The sequence below is a fragment of the Carcharodon carcharias genome, chromosome 33 (assembly GCF_017639515.1).
Source record: "Carcharodon carcharias isolate sCarCar2 chromosome 33, sCarCar2.pri, whole genome shotgun sequence".
Taxonomy (NCBI): domain Eukaryota; kingdom Metazoa; phylum Chordata; class Chondrichthyes; order Lamniformes; family Lamnidae; genus Carcharodon; species Carcharodon carcharias.
In genome coordinates this window covers 17,243,383-17,268,030 of record NC_054499.1, presented here as the reverse complement: position 1 = coordinate 17,268,030, position 24,648 = coordinate 17,243,383, and the positions used below count along the sequence as shown (strand labels likewise).

General features: G+C 53.7%; 2 protein-coding genes across 3 annotated transcripts in view; both read right to left on the bottom strand.

Annotated features, from left to right (window-relative positions):
- The window catches only part of tnk1 (tyrosine kinase, non-receptor, 1), a 78,874-nt gene extending 72,006 nt beyond the window's left edge, over window positions 1-6,868 (bottom strand). The window contains exons 1-2 of one of the 2 annotated variants that reach the window (XM_041178886.1): window positions 6,807-6,868; window positions 5,127-5,294 (exon numbers count right to left, since the gene is read on the bottom strand). The gene's annotated coding sequence lies outside the window, so the exon portion shown is untranslated. The remainder of the gene's footprint in view (window positions 1-5,126; window positions 5,295-6,806) is intronic. The other variant, XM_041178887.1, reaches the window with a different exon arrangement.
- Window positions 6,869-21,132: 14,264 nt separating this feature from the next.
- LOC121272289 (BTB/POZ domain-containing protein KCTD21-like) lies at window positions 21,133-24,346 on the bottom strand. The gene is made up of 2 exons (XM_041178865.1): window positions 24,338-24,346; window positions 21,133-21,888 (listed from the first exon to the last, which is right to left on the bottom strand). The coding sequence occupies exons 1-2, from the start codon at window positions 24,344-24,346 to the stop codon at window positions 21,133-21,135; spliced, it is 765 nt and encodes a 254-aa protein (XP_041034799.1).
- Between the last annotated feature and the right edge of the window lie 302 nt (window positions 24,347-24,648).

Here is a 24,648-nt window from a genome sequence, read left to right as displayed (position 1 = left end):
ACCAAGTTAACATTTCAGGTCAAGATGTCCTTTCATTAGAACCATTTTTAAAATTCATTCATGGGCATCAATGTCTATTGCCCATATATCAGGGGGTTAAGAGTCCATGTCTTAGACATTCAGGGGTTAACCACATTGCTATAGTCACATGCAGTCTGATTTCCTTCTCTAAGGAGTATCACTGAACCAGATGGGTTTTTTTTTAATTACAATTTAGTTAATTCAAATTTCACCATCTACTATGGTGGGGTTTGAACCCAGGTCCCCAGAGTATTACCCTGGGTCTCTGGTCAGCAACAGTACCACTATGCCACTGCCTCCCCTATGTGGTAACCTAGCGATGTCTTGCTGCCATCAATATCTATCTCAACGTAGCCAATACATCTCCTCTCTTATACCCTGGTTGCATCTCCCCTCACTTCATGCCAACTCCTCTACCCAGCTTCCCAAAACCATGGCATCCAAGCAACAACAATTTGCATTTACGTAGCGCCTTCCTGCAGTGAAACCATCCCAAGGAGCTTAACAGGAGCTTCACCCAACAAAAAATTGACACTGAGCTACATGAAGAGATATCGGCACAATTGACCAGAAACTTGGCCAAAGAGGTGGGTTTTAAGCAGCATCTTAGAGGGCAAGAGAGGGGCAGAGAGGGGCCGGCAATGGTGGAGTGAACAGATTGGAGGGTACAGGAGACAAAGGATTGGAAGAGGCCAGGTATCTCAGACAGCTGTAGGAGCTAGAGGAGGTTACAGAGATAGGGAGGGGTGTAGGAGCTAGAGGAGGTTTCAGAGATAGGGAGGGTTGTAGGGGGCACGAGGAGGTTACAGAGATAGGGAGGGTTGTAGGGCTGGAAGAGGTTTCAGAGATAGGGAGGGGTGTAGGGCTGGAGGATGTTACAGAGATAGGGAGTGTTGTAGGGGCTGGAGGAGGTTACAGAGATAGGGAGGGTTGTAGTGGCTGGAGGAGGTTTCAGAGATAGGGACGCTTGTAGGGGCTGGAGGAGGTTACAGAGATAGGGAGGGTTGTAAAGCTGGAGGATGTTACAGAAATAGGGAGTGTCGTAGGGGCTGAGGGAGGTTACAGAAATAGGGAGGGTTGTAGGGGCTGGAGGAGTTTACAGAGATAGGGAGAGTTGTACGGGCTGAGGGAGGTTACAGAGATAGAGAGAGGTGTAGGGGCTGAGGGAGGTTACAGAGATAGGGAGGGAGGAAGGGTCTGAGGGAGGCTACAGAGATAGGGATGGTTGTAGGGGCTGAGGGAGGTTACAGAGATAGGGAGGGTTGGGGCTGAAGGAGGCTACAGAGATAGGGAGGGTTATAGGGGCTGAGGAAGATTACAGAGATAGGGAGGGGTGTAGGGGCTGAGGGAGGTTACAGAGATAGGGAGGGGTGTAGGGGCTGAGGGAGGTTACAGAGATAGGGAGGGAGGAGGACATTGTGAACAGATGAAAATTTCAAACCATATTAGATGACGAGGAGAGTCAATCAGAGGCACATTTCCACCCTCAGTACAAGGCGTTACCCCACAAACAAATGCTTTGCTGCCAGTTTGTGCACAGCAAGATTCCACCTAATTTAATGCTGATCAGTTTCTAGCGATCTCCACCCGTGAGCGGTGTTGGCCAGGGTCTGATGGACGTCTCGGATCCTTTCTTTCTGGAACCAGGGGCAACGGGATCTCTTGCACCCTTCCGGAGAGAGCATATTGGGCCTTGGGTTTAGGCTTTCGTCCGAGAGACGATACCTCCGACAGAGCAGCCCTCCTTCGGCCGTGAGCAGCCTGAAGTCATTCCTCCGACGGGACTTGGACCAAATAAGGCAACAGAAGCAGGAGGTTGCTGGCTCTCAATGAATACACCTTGCCTGCCTGAATGAAAGGCGGGGACAATGCAGGCACTGTCGTTTTGGGGCAGGGGGTGTGAGATATTGGAGCATTCTGAGCGAGATTGCCATCTTTGAAAGTGGATAAATCACCGGGACCGGGCTGAAATGTATTGCCGGCTGCTACGATGTGTAAGACATAGTGGAGGCTCTGAACAGCATTTTCAAATCCTCTCTGGCTCCAGGTGTGGTGGGGGACAGGTATCACTGTACCATTGTTCCAAAATGGAGAAAGAAGTGGACATAGGAACATCAGAATTGGGAACAGGAGCAGGCTATTTAGCCCTTCGAGCCTGCTCCGCCATTCAATAAGATCATGGCTGATTTTCTTTTGCTTCAATTTCCACATTCCCATCTTTGATCCCCTTTGCCTAACAAGAATCTACCTACCTCGGTCTTAAAAATATTCAGTGACCCCTGTCTCCACCACCTTCTGAGGCAGAGAGTTCCAAACTCGCACAACCCTCAGAGAGAAAAAAATTCTCCTCATCTCTGTCCTAAAAGGTTGACCCCTAATTTTAAACCAGTGCCCCCCTCGTTCTGGACTCACCCACAAGAGGAAACATCCTTTCAACATCCACCTTGTCAAGGCCGTTCAGGATCTTGTAAACTTCAATCACATCACCCCTCCCTCTTCTAAACTCCAGTGGAAACAAGCCCAGTCTGTCCAACCTTCCCTCATAAGACAACCCACTCATTCCAGGTATCAACCTAGTAAACCTCCTCTGAACCGCCTCCAACGCATTTATATCCTTCCTTAAATAAGGCTGAACCAGTACAGGCCCATTAGCCTAACCACAGCGAAATTATTGGTACAACCTCTGAGGGAGGGTATAAATATTTCGAAAGGCACAGGCCAATCAAGGATAGTCAGCGTGGATTTGTTGACGAATGGTAGCGTCTGACTAACTTGACTGGGATCTCTGAGCAGGTAAAGGGGGTCCACGAGGCTGGAGTGCATTTGATACAGGTCGCCATGGATTTTAGCCAGGGCTTTGGCGAGGTCGCTAGTGGCTGACCAGCCACAAAAGCAAAAGCCCATGGGATCCAAGGGAAAGCGGCAAGTTGGATCCAAAATTGGCTCAGTGGCCGGAGGTTGGGGTCATGGTTGATGGGTGTTTTTGGGAAGGGAAGGCTGTTTTCCACTGGGAAACCACAGGCCTCAGGATTGGCTCCCTCGCTGTTCGTGGTTTGTGTCGAATCGACGTGGGACGGGGGAGGCCATGATTAAGAAGTTAGCAGCCGACACAAAATGTAGCCGCGGGTGGTTGGCGTTGAGGAAGGAAAGTCCTCGGGAAGACACCGATGGACTAGTCAGGTAGGCGGGAAAGAGGCGAACTCAGTCCGGGGGAAGGGCGAGGTGACTGGGGAGTGTAAACAAGGCAAGGGAGCACCCAGCAAATGGTCGGGCACGGAGAAACGCAGAGAGACCTCGCAGCGCACGTCTACAAACCCATGACGGTAGCAAGACAGGGGTGGTTAAGAAGGCAGGCCGGAACCCTTCCTTTCCTAGCCAAGGCACAGGATATAAGAGCAGGGAGGTTATGGTGGAATTGTACGCAGCGCAGCTAGAGTACTGCACTCGGTTCTGGTCACCACATTACGAGAAAGGTGTGATTGAACTGGAGAGGGTGCCATAGAAAGGTTATGGGGCAGCAAGAGGCCATTCAGCCCATTGTGTCTGTGCCAGCCCAAAAGAGGGAAAAGAAACTAGCCGCTCATTTTAACCCCACTTTCCATCACCTGGTCCGTAGCCTTGCAGGTTACAGCCCTTCAGATACCGATCCAGGTACTTTGTAAATGAGTTGAGCGTTTCAGCCTCAACCACCAACTTAGGCCGTGAATTCCAGACACCCACATCCCTCTGGGTGTAAAACGTTTTTCCTCGTATCCCTCTCTCATCCTCAACCAATCACCTTAAATCTATGCCCCCCTGGTAACTGACCCCTCAGCTAGGGGAAAACTGGTCTTTCCTGTCCAGCCTATCTAGGCCCCTCATAATCTTGTCCGCCTCAATCAGGTCACCCCTCAGCCACCTCAGGTCAACCCCAGCCTAATCCAATCTCTCCTCATAGCTGCAATTTTCCAGCCCTGGCAACATTCTTGTCAATCTCCTCTGTGCTCTCTCTCCAGAGCGATTTTGTCCTTCCTGTAATGTGGTGACCAGAAGTGTACACAAAATTCCAGCTGTGGCCTAACCAGCGTTTTATACAGTTCCATCATTTCACCCCTGCTTTTGTATTTAATACCTCACCCAATAAAGGAAAGCGTTCCATGTGCTGTAGTTACCACCATATCCACCTGTCCTGACACCTTCAGGGACCTGTGGACATGCACTCCAAGGTCTCTCACCTCCTATACCCCTCCCAATATCCTCCCATTTATTGAGAATTCCATTGTTTTGCCTGCCCTCCCCCAAATGCATTACCTCACACTTCTCCGGATTGAATCCCATTTGCCCCTTCTTCACCCACTCAACCAAACCATTGGTACCATGCTGGAGTTGACAGCTATCCTCTTCACCGTCAACCACACGGCCAATTTGTGTGTCATCTGCAAACTTCCCAATCATACCTCCCATATTTAAGTCTAAATCATTAAAACGTACAACAAACAGAGCAGAGGAGATTTATTTTCTATTCTTTAATGGGATGTGGGTGTCACTGGCTGGGCCAGTGTTTATTGCCCGTCCCTAATTGCCCCTTGAGAAGATGGTGGTGAGCTGCCTTCTTGAGCCGCTGCAGTCCCTGTGGTGTAGGTACACCCACCGTGCTGTTAGGGAGGGAGTTCCAGGATTTTGACCCAGTGACAGTGAGGGAATTCGCAAGGGTGCTTCCGGGCCTGGAGAACTTTAGCGATGAGGAAAGGTTGGATAGGTCGGGGGTTGGTTTCCTTTGAGCCGAGGAGGCTGAGGAGAGATTTTATTGAGGTATTTGAAATTATGAGGGTGTCTAGGTAGAGCGGGTTGGAAGGACTCATTTCCATTAGTAGAGATGTCAATAACCAGGGGGCATAGATTTAAAATAATTCTTGGAAGGATTACCGTAATCTACAGGGCGATGGACCAAGAGCTGTAAAGTGAGTTAGACTGGGTAGCTCTTTTACAGTCAGCACGGACACGATGGGTTGAATGGCCTGCCTCTGTGCTGCAAATGTTCGCTGTCCCTATGACCTGATTTGGGAGAGCTACTCACTGAACCATGCCAGTTTCTGGGTGGGTCCCCACAGTAATGAGCCACTCACCTTACATTTACCTGAAGTAGTTTGTGTTGCTCTCACCCCCGGTCTCCAGTTTTAGAGATTACACGACGCTATCCAGCTTTGGTGAGTCAAGCCTCGGAACCAGTCTCTCCTGCCGATTTGCTGTCAGCTCATCCTGCCTTAATTACAGGCTCCTGGGCATCAACAAAGCTACAAAACAAGAAGCCAGGTTGGAACTAAGACCCACTTCAAAACTGACATCCAAAGGTTCACTTAGAAACAAAGATCCACTTAGAAACTAGGATCCACTTAAAAACTCAGATCAAAAGATCCACTTAAGAACAAAGATCCACTTAAAAACTAAGATCCACTTAAGAGCTAAGATCCACTTAAGAGCTAAGATCCACTTAAGAGCTAAGATTCACTTAAGAGCTAAGATTCACTCAGAAACTAAGATCCACTTAGAAACTAAGATCTATTTAGAAACAGGGATCCACTTAGAAACAGGGATCCACTTAGAAACAGGGATCCACTTAGAAACTAAGGTCCACTTAGAAACAGCGATCCACATAAAAACTAAGATCCACTTAGAAACAGCGATCCACTTAAAAACTAAGATTCCCATAAAAACTAAAATCTACTTAGAAACAGAAATCCACTTAGAAACTAAGGTCCACTTAAAGACTAAGACCCACTTAAGAACTAAGATCAAAATATTCGCTTATAAACTAAGATCTACTTATAAACTAAGATCTACTTATAAACAAAGATCTGCTTGAAAAGTAAGATCCAAGGATCCACTTAGAAGCAAAGATCTATTTAGAAAAAAGATCCACTTAAAAACTAAAATCAAAAGATCCACTTAGAAACTAAGATCTACTTAGAAACTAAGATCCAAGTGGGAACTAAGATCCACTTGGAGTCTTTTCATTTCTACCTGGATCTTATAGTCTCTAAGATCAACTTGGAAACTAAGACCCACTTAAAAACTAAGGTTCAGCTAGAACTTAGACAGCCTGTGCACTGAAGGTATTAACAAGAGGGACACATCAGAGCTGCTGAGTGACGTATGAAAGATACAAAGGGGACTTCCGCATTGCTGAGGCCCACCTTTGGAGGAAGGTAGTTAGAAGCAGAACATAATATAATATTAAAATAATATTATGATTTTTAATTTCCCAATTTGGGATTAAGAGACAGGCCCTGTGTGAAAACCAAACGTGTTGGAGCAGGACTGACAGGAATGCAAGAGACGACAGTCAGACACACACACACACACACACACACGCTCCACTGACATATAAAGAAAGTCTTCATCTTAAACCCCTTTGTTTAACACCTGACAGAGCAAACTTTGCACATTCCAAACTCCCTGGCAGGACTGGAGTTAAAGAGAAACACCTTGTACCAAGCACCCACCCCCCCAACCCCCAGACGAATTTCTTCTCAAAACCTGCGGAAAACATTGCAGGGCCAAAGTTTAGGAGTGAGCCGACAGATAAAGGAAGTTTCTCCTCCCACCCCCATCCCCCCTGCACCCCGCACACCCCTCCCCCCCCACCCCTCACCAAGCAGCCATGCACCTTTAAGACTCTCGCCCTTTAGCAGGGCAGCAGGCGCTGGGGTGGGGGGGGGGGTGGAATCCAGGCTCTTGAACGGGAACGTTTAAAGGGAAAGGTTGGAAGGCAGCAGCCCTGTTCCCTCTCTCCATTGCTCACTTACCTGCCAGCTCCCAGCACCTGGTCTGCGGCTTGGCCCTCAGGAGGACACGCCTGTTGGGCCAGGTATGGTGGGAGGGGCCAGGTGAGGGGGGGGTGGGGCCCTACAGGCAGGGTGGGCGGGGTTTGCTGTCAGAGGGGGCGTGGCCACAAGGGCCATTCCAAGAGCAAGTCCAAATTCCACTACTCTTACTTTTCACCGTCAAGAACCAATTTCAATCCCCTCGGAGATTTGACCTGTGCCGGCGTTGCAGTTGAGTTTCGCCAGGAGTAATGCTGCCCCCCTCCACCCTGCCTCGGCTCTTCGGCTGCTGAAACCCTCACTCCTGCCCTCATTGCCTCCGGGCTGGGGCTACTCGAATGAACGTTCGGCTATGGGAACTCCCGCCGCCTGGGCGTTCCCCCTCCGAGCCACTCACCACCCCGACTTGGAAATATAATCGGCCGTCCCTTCACTGCCACTGGGTGGAAATCCCTCCCTGATGGCGCCGTGGGCGACCCTACAGCACACGGACTGCAGCGGCTCAAGAAGGCGGCTCACTCCCACATTTTGCCCTCCATAAGATCACGCGTAACTCTGCAGCCCCATGTCCCAACTCGCAACGAGCCCCATTCATTCACCCACCGCTCCAGTGTTTGCTGATCTACACTGGTTAAGCAAAGCCTCGATTGTAACCCTCTCAGCCTTGTCTTCAAAGGTCCCCCATTGCCTCCCTCCTCCCTTGTCTCTTAAGCATCCTTGTCCCTTAATCGCCCATCCATTGGCGACCATGCCTTCAGCTCATGAGGGCCTGGGCGCTGGGATTCCCTCCCCAAACGACCTCTCTTTCTCTCTCTCTCTCTCCCCGTCAACTCTTCCCTGTGATGTGGGCATCACTGGCAAGGCCAGCGTCTGTTGCTCATTCCTAATTACCCCTTTGAGGGGTGGGGGTGCAGTTAAGAGTCAACCACATTACTGTGTGTGTGTGTGTGTGTGTGTGTGTGTGTGTGGGCCCGAAGTAGTCAAGAGCAGGTAAGGACGGCAAATTCTGATGATAGTTGTTGTGGTCACCATTACCGAGACTGGCCTTTCAATTCATGATTCATTCATTGAATGTAAATTTGAACCCGCGTCCCCCAGAGAACTAACCTGGGCCTCTGGATTTCTAGTCTATTGACATCACCACTAGGCCGCCATCTCCCCTATTCCACCATCGCCCCTCAAATTGAGCTTGACAACAGCCCCGTGTTAAATGGCAGATGGGGGCGAGAGGAGATAAAGGCAGATAAAGGCAGAACCATGACTGACAACTGCTGTCCGGTTACAGCCTGAAATTCTTGAACTCCGTGGCCAGGATTTTTAACAGTGGGGTTTCCTGTCCCACCGTCTAGAGTCATTCCCGCCAACCCTATCTGCCCCGCGGCGAGTTGACACTCCGACCAGCATTCATTGGCCAGGCTCATCTATGGCATTTTTGCTTCCAGTTCAAAGAGGGATCTTTGCCTTCGTATAGCACCTTCTGAGGCCCCAGGGTGTCCCCCAGCACTTCACAGCCAGTGGTACCATCGAAATGTTGGAGATACAGGAGGAGACACAAAACACGCGAAACACATCAGCATTCATGTAAGCTTTATTAGAATTTCATCAGAATTTTGGAGGCAAGGATAATGTTACCATGACTGCGATCCTTGGAAACCAGGAGACTTTACTAAGACAGAGCAATGTTACTGATTAAAACCACTGCTGGTACAACTCAAGGCTGCGTTCTTTGAGAAGGAGATATCACATTGTGTCCTGATCTGACACTCCAAGCATATGAATGTACATACCATTCAGGAGCAGGAGTAGGCCATTCGGCCCCTCGAGCCTGCTCTGCCATTCCATTAAGATCATGGCTGATCTGATTGTGGCCTCAACTCCACACTACACGCCCACCCCCTCCAAGAAGGCCAGGGATAGGTCAAGAATCTAGCTACCTCCACCTTCAAATTATATAACGACCCTGCCTCCACTGCTTTCTGGGGAAGGTTTTCACTAATCTCTTATAGAAGAGTTTTCAAAAATTCTTTCATAGGATGTGGGCAAGGCCAGCAATTGGCCTTGAACTGAATGTCTTGCTCAGCCATTTCAAAGGGCAGCTAAGAGTCAACCACCTTGCTGTGTGGGTCTGGAGTCACATGTAGGCCAGACCGGGTAAGGATAGCAGATTTCCTTCTCTAAAGGACATTAGTGAACCAGATGGGTTTATTCTTTATAACAAATGATGATAGTTTCATGGTCACCATACTAAGACACGATTTATATTCCAGGTTTTATTAATTTAATTCAAATCCTACCAACGTCAATGATGGGAATCGAATCCACGTCCCCAAAGCGTTATCCTGGGCCCCTGGATTACTAGTCTAGTAATATTACCACTACACCACTGTCTCTCAGGGCTGGTGACTGACACCCTGGGACAGTTCCCCATATCCCACGACAGGTTGTAAAATAGGGTTGATAAAAATAGAAAATGCTGGAAAGAACTCAGCAAGTCTGACAGTATCTGTGGCGAGAGAAACAGAGTTAACATTTTGAGTCGGTGTGACTCTTCTTCAGAGCTAAAGAGAAGTAGAAATGTGATGGATCAGTGTGGGGTCAGGGATCAATAGGCCAGAGTGGATCAGTGCTAGATCAGGGGTCAATAGGCCAGAGTGGCTCAGTGCTAGATCAGGGGTCAATAGGCCAGAGTGGATCAGTGCTAGATCAGGGGTCAATAGGCCAGAGTGGATCAGTGCTAGATCAGGAGTCAATAGGCCAGAGTGGATCAGTGCTAGATCAGGGATCAAAAGGCCAGAGTGGATCAGTGCTAGATCAAGGGTCAATAGCCCAGAGTGGATCAGTGCTAGATCAGGGGTCAATAGCCCAGAGTGGATCAGTGCGGGAACAGGGATCAATAGGCCAGAGTGGATCAGTGCTAGATCAGGAATCAAAAGGCCAGAGTGGATCAGTGCTAGATTAGAGATCAATAGCCCAGAGTGGATCAGTGCTAGATCAGAGATCAATAGCCCAGAGTGGATCAGTGCTAGATTAGGGATCAATAGGCCAGAGTGGATCAGTGCTAGACCAGAGATCAATAGCCCAGAGTGGATTAGCATGGGATCAGGCATCAACAACCAGACTAGATCAGTGCTAGATCAGGGATCAATAGGCCAGAGTGGATCAGTGCTAGATCAGAGATCAATAGCCCAGAGTGGATTAGCATGGGATCAGGCATCAACAACCAGACTAGATCAGTGCTAGATCAGGGATCAATAGGCCAGAGTGGATTGGTGCTAGATCAGAGATCAATAGCCCAGAGTGGATCAGTGCTAGATCAGGGATCAATAGGCCAGAGTGGATCAGTGCTAGATCAGAGATCAATAGCCCAGAGTGGATTAGCATGGGATCAGGCATCAACAACCAAACTGGATCAGTGCTAGATCAGGGATCAATAGGCCAGAGTGGATCAGTGCTAGATCATGGATCAATAGGCCAGAGTGGATCAGTGCTAGATCAGGGATCAATAGGCCAGAGTGGATCAGTGCTAGATCAGGGATCAATAGGCCAGAGTGGATCAGTGCTAGATCAGAGATCAATAGGCCAGAGTGGATCAGGGATCAATAGGCCAGAGTGGATCAGTGCTAGATCAGAGATCAATAGCCCAGAGTGGATCAGTGCTAGATCAGAGATCAATAGGCCAGAGTGGATCAGTGCAGGATCAGGGATCAATAGGCCAGAGTGGATCAGTGCGGTATCAGGCATCAACAACCAGAGTGGATCAGTGCAGGATCAGGGATCAATAGGCCAGAGTGGATCAGTGCGGTATCAGGCATCAACAACCAGAGTGGATCAGTGCTAGATCAGGGATCAATAGGCCAGAGTGGATCAGGTCAGGGATGGGTGCGAGCTCAGAAGGGATTGACAAAGGGATTGTGGACACATGACAAAGGGAGTGTTAATGGTGGTGTTAAAGACTAAAGAAGGTGCTGATAGTGGCGTAAAGGTGAGATAGCAGAATGTGTTAACAGCAGAACAAGGGTCCATAAGAACATAAGAGCAGAAATTAGGCCATTCGGCCCATCGAGTCTGCTCCACCATTCAATCATGGCTGATAAGTTTCTCGACCCCATTCTCCCGCCTTCTCCCCATAACCTTTGATCCCCTTACCAATCAAGAACCTATCTATCTCGGTCTTAAATACACTCAATGACCTGGCCTCCACAGCCTTCTGTGGCAATGAATTCCATTGATTCACCACTCTCTGGCTAAAGAAGTTTCTCCTCATCTCTGTTCTAAAAGGTCTTCCCTTTACTCTGAGTCTGTGCCCTCAGGTCCTAGTCTCTCCTACTAATGGAAACATCTCCCCCACGTCCACTTTATCCAGGCCTTTCAGTATTCTGTAAGTTTCAATCAGATCCCCCCTCATCCTTCTAAACTCCATCGAGTATAGACCCAGAGTCCTCAACCGTTCCTCATATGTTAAGCCTTTCACTCCTGAGATCGTTCTCGTGAACCTCCTCTGGACCCTCTCCAGGGCCAGAACATCCTTCCTGAGATACAGGGCCCAAAATTGCTCACAATATTCTAAATGTGGTCTGACCAGAGCCTTATAAAGCCTCAGCAGCACATCCCTGCTTTTATATTCTAGTCCTCTCAAAATAAATGCCAACATTGCATTTGCCTTCCTAACTACCGACTCAACCTGCAAGTTAACCTTAAGAGAATCCTGGACTAGGACTCCCAAGTCCCTTTGCACTCCAGATTTCTGAATTCTCTCCCTATTTAGAAAATAGTCTATGCCTCTATTCTTCCTACCAAAGTGCATGACCTCACACTTCCCCACACTGTATTCCATCTGCCTCTTCTTTGCCCATTCTCCTAACCTGTCCAAATCCTTCTGCAGCCTCCCCGCCTCCTCAATACTACCTGTCCCTCCACCTATCTTTGTATCATCTGCAAACTTAGCCAGGATGCCCTCAGTTCCTTCATCTAGATCATTAATGAATAAAGTGAAAAGTTGTGGTCCCAACACTGACCCCTGCGGAACTCCACTAGTCACCGGTTGCCATCCTGAGAAGGACCCCCTTATCCCCACTCTCTGCCTCCTGCCAGACAGCCAATCTTCTATCCATGCTAGTACCTTGCCTCTAACACCCTGGGCTCTTATCTTACTGAGCAGCCTCCTGTGCGGCACCTTGTCAGCGCTCCATGAAAGCACAAAATAGAAACAAGTAACTGGGTTGGTAGGGGTGGGTGGGGTGGCTGTGATGTGGAGGAGAGGTGTGGCTGGGAAAAATTATTTTTACAAATACATAAAAAGATAATTGGATTTAAAAGGAGTAAAGTTGGAGAAGAGAGAGCTCATGATCTGAAGTTGTTGAACTCAATATTCAGTCCGGAAGGCTGTAAAGTGCCTAGTCGGAAGGTGAGGTGCTGTTCCTCCAGTTTGCGTTGAGCTTCACTGGAACATTGCAGCAAGACAAGGACAGACACGTGGGCATGTCAATAGGGTTAACAACTCCAGTTGGATGGACACCAGGAGGATTCGCCACATGATCTCTCATCGTTATCCATCTAGCCCAGTTAATCCACCTATTCCCCTCGCTCAAGTATTTTTCATCATTAGTAAAAGCGCTCGAGAAATCGAAAAAAAATATGATTTCATTCCCCCCCCCGCCTCCCTCAATAAATTACGATTTCTTTTCTCATAGCAGTGAATTGCAGCTCAATTATCAACTCCTGGAGACTCCAAGGCCCAGCCAGGAGGGTGGGTAACCCAATAGCCTGAGAAATAATTAAAAATCAGACAATGCTGGAAAAGCTCAGCATGTCCTAGCAGCATCTGTGGAGAGAGAAGCAGAGTTAACGTGTCGAGTCCAACGCCTCACTTCGTCGGAACTCCAGATCTGCTCGGGATCGACAGAGAAGAAACTACTCCCTCTGGTGGGGGGAGGAGTCCCGAACAAGGGGGCATAATTTGAAAATTGGGAAATCTCGCGACAACCGTGCAGGTGAGACCGCACCTGAGGTGCTGTGTATAGTTCTGGCCTCCTTATTTGAGAAGGGCCCCTTTCACTGGGAGACCTTGACAGATAAAGTGGCAGATGGAACTTAACCCTGAAAAGTGTGAAGTGATATAATTTGGAAGGAGTCATTTGACAAGGAAGTATTCAATGAACGGCATGACACTAGGAAGTTCTGAGGAACAAAGGGACCTTGGCGTGTGTGTTCATAGATCTCTGAAGGCGGAGAGGCATGTTAGTGGGGGTGGTGAAAAAGGCAAATGGGACACTTGCCTTTATCAATCAAGGCATAGATTACAAAAGTCGGGAGGTCATGTTGGAGTTGTATAAAACCTTGTTGAGGCCACAGCTGGAGTACGGTGTGCAGTTCTGGTCACCACATTATAGGAAGGATGTGATTGCACTGGAGGGGGTGCAGAGGAGATTCACCAGGATGTTGCCTGGGATGAAACATTTAAGTTATGAAGAGAGGTTGGATAGACTTGGGTTGTTTTCGTTGGAGCAGAGAAGACTGAGGGGTGACCTGATCGAGGTGTACAAGATTATGAGGGGCATGGACAGGGTGGATAGGGAGCAGCTGTTCCCCTTAGTTGAAGGGTCAGTCACGAGGGGACATAAGTTCAAGGTGAGGGGCAGGAGGTTTAAGGGGGATGTGAGGAAAAACTTTTTTACCCAGAGGGTGGTGAGGGTCTGGAATGCGCTGCCTGGGAGGGTGGTGGAGGCAGGTTGCCTCACATCCTTTAGAAAGTACCTGGATGAGCACTTGGCACCTCATAACATTCAAGGCTATGGGGTTCGGTAGGTAGGTCAGGTGTTTCTCATGTGTCAGTGCAGACTCGATGGGCCGAAGGGCCTCTTCTGTACCGTGTGACCCTGTGAAAGCTCACCAGGCTGATTCCTGGGATGAAAAGGTTGGCCTCGTGAGGAGAGGTTGAGAAGGTTGGGCCGAGACCCACTGGAGTTTGGAAGAATGAGAGGCAACCTCATTGAAACATGCACAATTCTGAGTGGGGGTTCGACGGGGTAGATGCTGAGAGGATGTTTCCCCTCATGGGGGAACCTAGAACGAGGAGGAACAGTTTCAAAATAATGAGTCTCCCATTTGGGACAGAGAGGAAGAGAATTTTATTCTCTCGGAGGGCGTTAATCTTTGGAATTCTCTTCCCGGGAGAGCAGTGGGGGTTGGGTCATTGAACATATTTGAGGCTGAGTTCGACATGTTCCCGGTCGACAAAGGGGTCAAGGGTTATGGGGGGGAGGGGGGGCGGGGAGGTGCTACAGGAAAATGGAGTTAAGGCCAAAATCTGATCAACCCTAATCTTACCCAATGGCAGAGCAGGCTCGAGGGGCTGAATGGCCTCCTGCTCGTCCTACCTCCCCTCTTACCATCCGTACGTTCCCGTTGCCACTCGGGGACTCGGTGGGGCTTCCCTCCCTCGTCCTTTAGGCTTCGCTTAGGGCCTCTGACTTTCCTCAGAGCATCTGAGTCAGTGATAGCAGCGTCGTCCATCCCTACCTCCAACCGGTTTGGGGCGGGGGGGGGGGGGGGGTGGAGGGAGGGGAGGGAGACCAAGTTAGGGGGATACAGGGTGCAAGAGGGCCCAGGGGCAGGGCGAGGGGGCTGAGGTCATGGCCGAGGGGGATGTGGGTAGGGGGTAATTTGAAGACAAGGGCAAAACCCACTAATTCATAAAACAATAATGGGTCAATGAGTCACCCCCTCCTCTTCGTTAATCTCTCCCTTGAATCTTTTTAACCTACTCGGTCCTTTCCTTGGGGTATTGTGTTTCACACGGATCCCCACCTTTTTGAGGCTCAAGGGAACCAATTTCACCCCTTCCGCCTTTGCAGACCGAGCGACCTACTCGAGTTCCAAGAAACCCTTGGGCCTGCCCAGAGCCCTCCAGACTTTAACCAATCGCATCGCCGAGAACTCAGCCAACTGGATGACATCATCAAGCACCGCAGCCATACCCGTGCCAGAATCACGCAACGCAGGAGCAGGCCGCTCGGCCCGTTTGCTTCCGTGCTGGCCCCTTCGCAAGAGCGGCCCAATTTGCCCCATTTCCCCCCGTGTTTCCCCCCACCCCCCCACCCCAAGCCTTGCAGAGGGTTTCCATTGACCCGGCTCCCCCTTTTGAAAACTCCAATCGAATCCACTCCCACCGCCCGTTCAGCCGAGCGCGTTCCAGATCACAACGACGCAAAAGGTTCTCCTCGTTCCCCCCACCTTCCACCCCACCCCCCCACCCCCCACTCCCTCCCCCCCCCCCCCCCTCCCATTACCCGGATAAACATGGTCACAGTCAGGCCTACTGAAGGCTCCGCGGGTGCCAAGCCCTTTGACGGTTAAAACCGGCGGCACAGTCCAAGGCCCCGGCTCCGGCCCCGGCAGAGAATCTTTCACAAGATGGCAACGGCCAGGACGGACAAACGAGCCTGAAAATCAGAACCGCCAAAGTCATCTGCCAAAACCATCCCTCTGGAACGGACGATGAAACAGGTGCCGGCAACGTATGGCGACCGGTGTGGGTGAAGTTTGGCAGCAAGGGATGGAAGTGGAGGGGGGGTTGGGGAGGTGGTGGTGTGTAGGTGGGCAGACAAGACCATCGTCGAGGAAAGTGGAGGAGCCTCCCAGGCCGAGAACTCTGTCACTCTGCAAACCCGTCGCTCATCCTGGCCCCGATCTGGAGAGAAAAAAAAACACAATTCTTTCTCGGTGTTGTGAGGGGCTTTCGTTTTCCCACTGGGTTCCCGTCGCCAGCTGTTCCTGCCGGGATGCCTGTACCACACACACACACGCGCGCACAGGCAGACAAAGGCCCGGTCACCCTGTATTTCCAGCCGACGGTACCCGAGGCATCCCCCCGGGAACGGGAAAACCTCTTCCAAATTTGAATTTGCAGAGCCGAAGGGGCTGCGGCTCTTCCCACGAGAAAAGAGGAGGCTGAGGGGTTTCGGGGGAGGGGGGGGCCGTGAGAGGGTGAAGGGGTGACCTGTGAGAGGTGTTTAAAATTCTGAAAGGGGGCCCAGTAGTGTTGGCAATGAGGCGATGATCCTGCTTGTGGAGGGAGGCCAGGGGTCAGGGGTCAATGATATTAAGACAGTCACCGATCAACCCAATCAGGGGATTCAGGAGAGACGTCTATACCCAGGGAGCGGGGAGGATGTGGGACTCACTCCCATAGGGAGTGGGGAGGATGTGGGACTCACTCCCATGGGGAATGGGGAGGATGTGGGACTCACTCCCGTAGGGAGTGGGGAGGCTGTGGGATTCACTCCCACAGGGAGTTGGGGGAATGTGGGACTCACTCCCATGGGGAGTGGGGGGAATGTGGGACTCACTCCCACAGGGAGTGGGGGGAATGTGGGACTCACTCCCATGGGGAGTGGGGGGAATGTGGGACTCACTCCCATGGGGAGTGGGGGGAATGTGGGACTCACTCCCACGGGGAGAGGGGAGAATGTGGGACTCACTCTCACGGGGAGGATGTGGGACTCAGTCCCACGGGGAGTGGGGGGAATGTGGGACTTACTCCCACGGGGAGAGGGGGGAATGTGGGACTCACTCTCACGGGGAGGATGCGGGACTCAGTCCCACAGGGAGTTGGGGGAATGTGGGACTCACTCCCATGGGGAGTGGGGGGAATGTGGGACTCACTCCCACAGGGAGTTGGGGGAATGTGGGACTCACTCCCATGGGGAGTGGGGGGAATGTGGGACTCACTCCCACGGGGAGAGGGGAGAATGTGGGACTCACTCTCACGGGGAGGATGTGGGACTCAGTCCCACGGGGAGAGGGGGGAATGTGGGACTCACTCTCACGGGGAGGATGTGGGACTCAGTCCCACAGGGAGTGGGGGGAATGTGGGACTTGCTCCCACAGAGAGTGGGGAGGATGTGGGACTCACTCCCGTAGGGAGTGGGGAGGCTGTGGGATTCACTCCCACAGGGAGTTGGGGGAATGTGGGACTCACTCCCATGGGGAGTGGGGGGAATGTGGGACTCACTCCCACAGGGAGTGGGGGGAATGTGGGACTCACTCCCATGGGGAGTGGGGGGAATGTGGGACTCACTCCCATGGGGAGTGGGGGGAATGTGGGACTCACTCCCACGGGGAGAGGGGAGAATGTGGGACTCACTCTCACGGGGAGGATGTGGGACTCAGTCCCACGGGGAGTGGGGGGAATGTGGGACTTACTCCCACGGGGAGAGGGGGGAATGTGGGACTCACTCTCACGGGGAGGATGCGGGACTCAGTCCCACAGGGAGTTGGGGGAATGTGGGACTCACTCCCATGGGGAGTGGGGGGAATGTGGGACTCACTCCCACAGGGAGTTGGGGGAATGTGGGACTCACTCCCATGGGGAGTGGGGGGAATGTGGGACTCACTCCCACGGGGAGAGGGGAGAATGTGGGACTCACTCTCACGGGGAGGATGTGGGACTCAGTCCCACGGGGAGTGGGGGGAATGTGGGACTTACTCCCACGGGGAGAGGGGGGAATGTGGGACTCACTCTCACGGGGAGGATGTGGGACTCAGTCCCACAGGGAGTGGGGGGAATGTGGGACTTGCTCCCACAGAGAGTGGGGAGGATGTGGGACTCACTCCCGTAGGGAGTGGGGAGGTTGTGGGATTCACTCCCACAGGGAGTGGGGGGAATGTGGGACTTGCTCCCACAGGGAGTGGGGGGAATGTGGGACTTACTCCCACAGGGAGTGGTTGTGGTGAACAGTACAGATACATTCAAAGGGGAAGCTGGATAAACACATGAGGGAGAGGGGATTTGGAGATGGGGTGAGATAGAGAAGATTGTGCAGAGCAGAAATGGAGCAGATGGGCTGAATGGCCTGTTCCTGTTCTGTAGTTTTACGCAGCATGAGCCTTTGACAGGTTTAATTGCCTTTGACATGTACATGTGGAAAGCTCTTTGTCCCATGTCACCGTTTGGTACTGAATAAACTGAACCACTCTTCATCAAACAGGCTATGACAGAACAATTTTCCACATGTACCTGTGTAAAGAAAGCATTCTGAACTCCTCTGGCTGAGTTTACCACTTCACAGCTTTACTCTATATCTAACCCCGTGCTGTACCTGTCCTGGGAGTGTTTGATGGGGACAGTGTAGAGGGAGATTTACTCTGTATCTAACCCCGTGCTGTACCTGTCCTGGGAGTGTTTGATGGGGACAGTGTAGAGGGAGATTTACTCTGTATCTAACCCCGTGCTGTACCTGTCCTGGGAGTGTTTGATGGGGACAGTGGAGAGGGAGATTTACTCTGTATCTAACCCCGTGCTGTACCTGCCCTGGGAGTGTTTGATCGGGACAGTGTAGAGGGAGATTTACTCTGTATTTTCCCCCATGCTCTGTCTGACCTGGGAGTGTTTGATGGGGACAGTGTGGAGGCAGATTTACTCTGTATCTAGCCCCGTGCTGTACCTGTCCTGGGAGTGTTTGATGGGGACAGGGTAGAGGGGGCTTTACTCTGTATCTAACCCCTGCTGTACCTGTCCTGGGAGTGTTTGATGGGGACAGGGTAGAGGGGGCTTTACTCTGTATCTAACCCCTGCTGTACCTGTCCTGGGAGTGTTTGATGGGGACAGGGTAGAGGGGGCTTTACTCTGTATCTAACCCCTGCTGTACCTGTCCTGGGAGTGTTTGATGGGGACAGGGTAGAGGGGGCTTTACTCTGTATCTAACCCCGTGCTGTACCTGCCCTGGGAGTGTTTGATGGGGACAGTGTAGAGGGAGCTTTACTCTGTATCTAACCCCGTGCTGTACCTGTCCTGGGAGTGTTTGATGGGGACAGTGTAGAGGGAGATTTACTCTGTATCTAACCCCGTGCTGTACCTGTCCTGGGAGTGTTTGATGGGGACAGGGTAGAGGGGGCTTTACTCTGTATCTAACCCTGTGCTGTATCTGTCCTGGGAGTGTTTGATGGGGACAGTGTAGAGGGAGCTTTATTCCCTCTGAAGGGGACTGTTTAACTTTCTCAGTTTTGACACTCAGTATCAGACTGAAGTTTCAATCGAATTTTATCCCTTTATAACCCTCAGCCACAATGGCTTTCTGCTTTTGGATGCAGAGTCCCAGCATCTTTGTAGCAGGGCCCTCTCCTGCCGGCAGTGTGCATTCGGACGGGGTGTTAAAGAGAGGGGGTCCGGGGGAGGATGCGGAATGGGGATGTGGTGGTGGGGAGGTTCAGAGAGAGAGGAGCCGGGGAGAGCTGGGGGGCTCCAGAGGTGGGTCTGAATTAGATGGCTGTCCATTTAGAGGGGTGGGTGGTGGGGGGGGGGTTGCAAAGCGAGGGGGAATCCAGAAGTGGGTGTGAATAGGTGGGGGTTGGTGGTGGGGGAGGAGGGGGGTGGAGAGGGTTGTTCTGGAGTCCTCAGAAGACGGGTGGGGGGAGGGGGAGTGGGTTGAAGTGAAAGCAGTCTGGAGTGGGGGGGTGGGGGGGGGGTAGGGGTTGGGTGTCTAGAGTGGGGGAATGAATCTCAAGGGTGGGAGGGGGGGTTTGTGGGGTCTGTGAGGGTTGTAGGGGGGGTCAGTTTAGACGGGGAGGGGATCTGAAGGGGAGGGGGGTGGTTGGAGGGGAAGATCTGAAGTTGGGGGCTTGGAGGGGGAGGGGGACGGTGGGGTGGGCTTTGAAGGTGGGGAGGGGGAGGGGAGGGTTGGACTCTGAAGGGGAAGGGGGCAGGGGTGTGGGCTCCGAAGGGGGACGGGGGGTGGGGGGGTGGGCTTTGAAAGGGGGGAGGGTAGTGGGGGAGGGGGAGGGGGGAGGGGAGGTTTGGACTCCGAAGGGGGAGGGGGGATGGGCTTCAAAGGAGGAGGGGGAGGGGAGGTTGGATATCTTCCGACACAAACAGACAAGGGTTACGGACGGGAACACGTACATCCCCCCTCGCGCCCCCTCCCCCCCCCCCCCCCCCCCCCCCCCCCCCCCCCCCCCCCTCCCCCCTCGCCCCCCCTCCCCCCCCCCCCCCCCCCCCCCCCCTCCCCCCCCCTCCACCCCCCCTCCCCCCCCCCCCCCCCCCCCCCCCCCTTCCCCCTCGCCCCCCCCCCCCCCCCCCCCCTCGCGCCCCCCCCCCCCCCCCCCCCCCCCCCCCCCTCGCGCCCCCCCCCCCCCGCCCCCCCCCCCCCCCCCCCCCCCCCCCCCTCCCCCCCCCCCCCCCCCCCCCTCCCCCCCCTCCCCGCCCCCCCCCCCCCCCGCCCCCCCCCCCCCCCCCCTCCCCCCCCCCCCCCCCCTCGCCCCCCCCCCCCTCCCCCCCCACTCCCCGCCCCCCCCCCCCCCCCCCCCCCCCCCCCCCCCCCCCCCCCCCCCCCCCCCCCCCCCCCCCCCTCGCCCCCCCCCCCTCCCCCCCCCCTCCTCCCCCCCCCCCCCCCCCCCGCCCCCCCCCCCCCCTCCCCCCCTCGCGCCCCCTCCCCCCCCTCGCGCCCCCCTCCCCCTCCTCGCACCCCCCTCCCCCCCCTCGCACACCCCTCCCCCCCCTCGCGCCCCCCTCCCCCCCTCCCCCCTCGCGCCCCCTCCCACCCCCCTCGCGCCCCCTCCCACCCCCCCCTCCGCACCCCCCCCCCCCCTCGCAACCCCCCCCCCACACGCGCAGCCACCCCCCCCCCTCCTCCCACCCCCCCCCCCCCCCCCCCCCCCCTCCCCCCCCCCCCTCGCGCCCCCTCCCCCCCCTCGCGCCCCCTCCCCCCCCTCGCGCCCCCCTCCCCCCCCTCGCGCCCCCCTCCCCCTTCCCCCCTCGCCGCCCCCTCCCCCCCTCGCGCCCCCTCCCCCCCCTCGCGCCCCCTCCCCCCCCCTCCGCGCCCCCTCCGCCCCTCGCACCCCCCCTCCCCCCTCCCCCCTCGGCGGCCCCCCTCCCCCCCCCCCTCCCCCCCTTGCGCGTCTCCCCCCCTCCCCCCTCGCGCCCCCTCCCCCCCTCCCCCCTCGCGCCGTCTCCCCCCCTCCCCCCCTCGCGCCCCCTCCCCCCCTCCCCCCTCGCGCCGTCTCCCCCCCCTCCCCCCCTCGCGCCCCCTCCCCCCCCTCCCCCCTCGCGCCCCCTCCCCCCTCCCCCCTCGCGCCCCCTCCCCCCCTCCCCCCTCGCGCCCCCTCCCCCCTCCCCCCCTCGCGCCCCCCTCCCCCCTCCCCCCTCGCGCCCCCTCCCCCCCCCCCTCGCGCCCCCCTCCCCCCCCCCTCGCGCCCCCCCCCCTCCCCCCTCGCGCCCCCTCCCCCCCTCCCCCCCCCTCCCCCCTCGCACCCCCTCCCCTCCCCCCCCCCCCCCCCCGCCACCCTTTACGTTTCCCGCCCTTTTTTTATTACCTCAGTACCTGAGGAACCGCAGGGCCGTGCAGTTCAAGATGTCGCCGGGGTCGGGCAGGAGGCTGTCCACCCGGTACCGCTGGCCCAGCGCCGCCTGAAGCAGCTCTTCCACGAAGGCCGGCGCGTCGCCCAGCTCCCTCTGCCCGGCCGGGGCCCCTAGCCCGCCCAGGCCTAGCCTGGCGTACTCGCCTTCGGGCAGCTCGGGGGGCCGGGGAGACCAGGCCAGCTCCAGGCGGCAGGGGTTCGCGGCCGGGCCTGCGGGGCCAGGCTCCGGGGGCCAGGGTAGGCCCAGCCTGTCAGAGAGCAGGGCCAGGAAGCCCGAGCAGGTGGAGAAGAGGCGGGCCCGGTAGACGGTGAGGGAGCAGGTGGCGAGGGCGTAGTTGAGGGGCCCTTGCTTCTGGTTGAAGTGAAGGGTTTGCGTCTGGGACAGGATGTTGCACTGGAGCAGGGCGTAGCCCTGGTCTCGCTGCTGGGCCCCCAGCTCCTCCATCAAAGGCCCGATCTGGTAGAAGTCAGCCTCCCTCTTCAGCAGCCGGAGCTCCCTGTAGGCCTCGGGCAGGTCCAAGTGGCTGGACCGCAGGTAGTTCAGGATGTGGCGGAAGGGCTTCCCATCCCTGTCGATGAAGAGGTTCCCCGACTGGTCCCTGCGGCTGCCCAGCCGGCCCTTGAACATGGCCCCCAGCATCGAGTCCGGGTACCTGGTCAGGGTCTCGCTGCTGGTGGTGTACAGGGTACCCCCCACGTTCAGGGACACGGGCTCCAGGCTCGGCGTCCTCAACATCGTTGCCTGTCGGAGAGGCCGGCGAAGGGCGGGGGGGGTCGGGAGGGAGCAACTGTGTCCCGGGAGCTTGGAGCCTGTGCAGGCAGCTGCTGATGTGCTTGGGAGGGAGGGTAGGAAGGGAGGCAGGGCTAAAGCAATCCCAGCATCAGCAAATCACCCGAGACTTAACCCTCTGTAAATCACCGAGTGAGGACTGTACATTCAGCAGAGATGCTGTGAAGCCTCAAATTCCTGTCATTATAAATCCCAAAATTTTGCCAATTAAATCGCTAATCCCTTTAAAATTAAACCCAAGTGGTCAAAGAAAATCTGAGCCTCTGTAAAATGAACCCTACACCCCTGTTAAACAAGTCCTGAAATCCCTGTAAAAAATCCTCGAATCCCTATGTAAATGCTAATCCTTATGTATGAACTCTAAACCCTACTAAATAAACCCTGAAATCCCTGTAAAATATTCCTCGAATCCCTATGTAAATGCTAAGCCCTATGTTATAAACCCTAAACCCTACTAAATAAACCCTGAAATCCCTGTAAAATATTCCTCGAATCCCTATGTAAATGCTAAGCCCTATGTTATAAACCCTAAACCCTACTAAATAAACCCTGAAATCCCTGTAAAATATTCCTCGAATCCCTACATAAATGCTAATCCCTATATTATAAACTCTAAACTCATACTAAATAAACCCTGAAATCCCTGTAAAACATTCCTCAAATCCTTATATAAATGCTAATCCTTATGTATGAACCCTAAACCCCTGTTAAACAAACCCCGAAATCCCTGTAAAATATTCCTTGAATCCCTGTATAAATGCTAATCCCAATGTTATAAACCCTAAATCCCCGCTAAATAAACACTGAAATCCTTATAAAATATTCCTCGAATCCCTGTATAAACTGCTAATCTCTATGTTATAAACCCTAACCGCCTGCTAAATAAACCCTAAACCTGGTACTGTGAAACCTAAGCCCTGTAGTGTAAACTCTGTGGCTCACAGCCCCTTGCTACCAGGCAGTGAGACATTGCGAACCTTATTTTATAAAGACTCTGCCTGTGATAGACCAGACTCAGTGCTTTAACAGTACATCACTGCCCTCTACTGTGACAACAGCTCCATCTCCCACACCCGTCACACTGTGGGAACAGAACAGGCAATCAGGGAGGCAGGGCTGGGGGACTGGGACTGAATCAGCCTCGTGTTCACACAGGGTCCTTGGGTTTTGGACTGGGTTTTAATTGCCTAATCCCAAAAATGAAGGGCCAGTGTCTGACTCGCTCCACTGGGAAGAAGAGGAAAGAGAGGTGGGAAAGGAAGGAAGTGGGGTGAGGGGAGGGGCCTGGGGTGGGGGGGAGCGCGTGGAGCAGTATTGGTTAAGGGGAGTGTTGTAGTAGTGGAGCGAGAGAGAGAGGGGGTCAAGAGCAGAATCTATTTGGCCAGAGCTAAGGAACAAAAATGGTGCAAATACATTGCTCAGTGTAGCCTATAGACTGCCAACTGGTGAGAAGGATGTAAACAGGGGAACAAATATGCAAGGAAATTACAGAGAGGTGCAAAAATGATAGAGTGGTTATAATGGAGGATTTAATTATCCAAATATAGGCTGGGATAGTAGCAGTGTAGAAGTGGTTTCAGGAGAATTTCCTACAGCAGTGTGTTTCCAGTCCAGCAAGAAAGGAGGCACTGCTAGACCTGGTTCTTGGGAATGAGGTGGGCCCAAGTGGATCAAGTATCAATGGGGGAACATTTAGGGGACGGTGATTGTTGTACCTTATGGAAAAGGATAAGGAGTGATCCAGAGTAAGAGTAATTAACCGGGGGAGAGCCAGCAACAATTATTGTTCGTCTGGAGATGGAATAATCTTCTGGCTTCTGATTCACTCTGTGAGGTATCAGCATTGTCCCGCTCAGTAACACTCACAGGTCTCAGCCTGCTGTTTTTTGGGAATGTGCCAAACAGACGCCTTCCACTGAACACAACGTCAGCCAGCCCCCTCCGAATGGCCCTCTACATCGAGTATCGTCTGTCTCACCTCGAGTGCCTCTCTCAGACACCACATGATTCTTTCACATCGCATGTCTCTCTCACGCACGCTGTGTGTCTCTCACACATTGACCTGTCTCTCCCACACACCACATGTCTCACACACTGCATGTCTCTCCAAACACCGCGTGTCCCTCACACACCGTGTGTCTATCACACACTGAGTGTCCTTCACACACTGTGTGTTTCTCACACAAACCACATGTCACACATCACACATGTCACACACACACCGCCTGAATCACACACCACAAGTGTATCTCGCACACCATGTATCTCCTTCACACAGCGTGTTTCTCATGCACAGAGTGTCTCTCACAGGCCGAGTGACTTTCACACATCATGTGTCTCACACGCCATGTGTGTCTCTCACACACAGCACGTCACTCATACCGAGTGCCTCTCACAAGCCAAGTGTCTCTCACACCGAGTATCTCTCTCACAGACTGAGTCTCTCTCGCACACTATCTCCCTCACACACCGAGTGTCTCTCTCACACACCAAGTGTCTCTCTCACACACCGAGTGTCTCTCTCACACACCGAGTGTCTCTCTCACACACCGAGTATCTCCCTCACACATTGAGTGTCTCTCTCACACACCAAGTGTCTCTCTCACACACCGGGTATCTCTCTCACACACACCGAGTGTCTCCCTCACACATTGAGTGTCTCTCTCACACACCGAGTGTCTC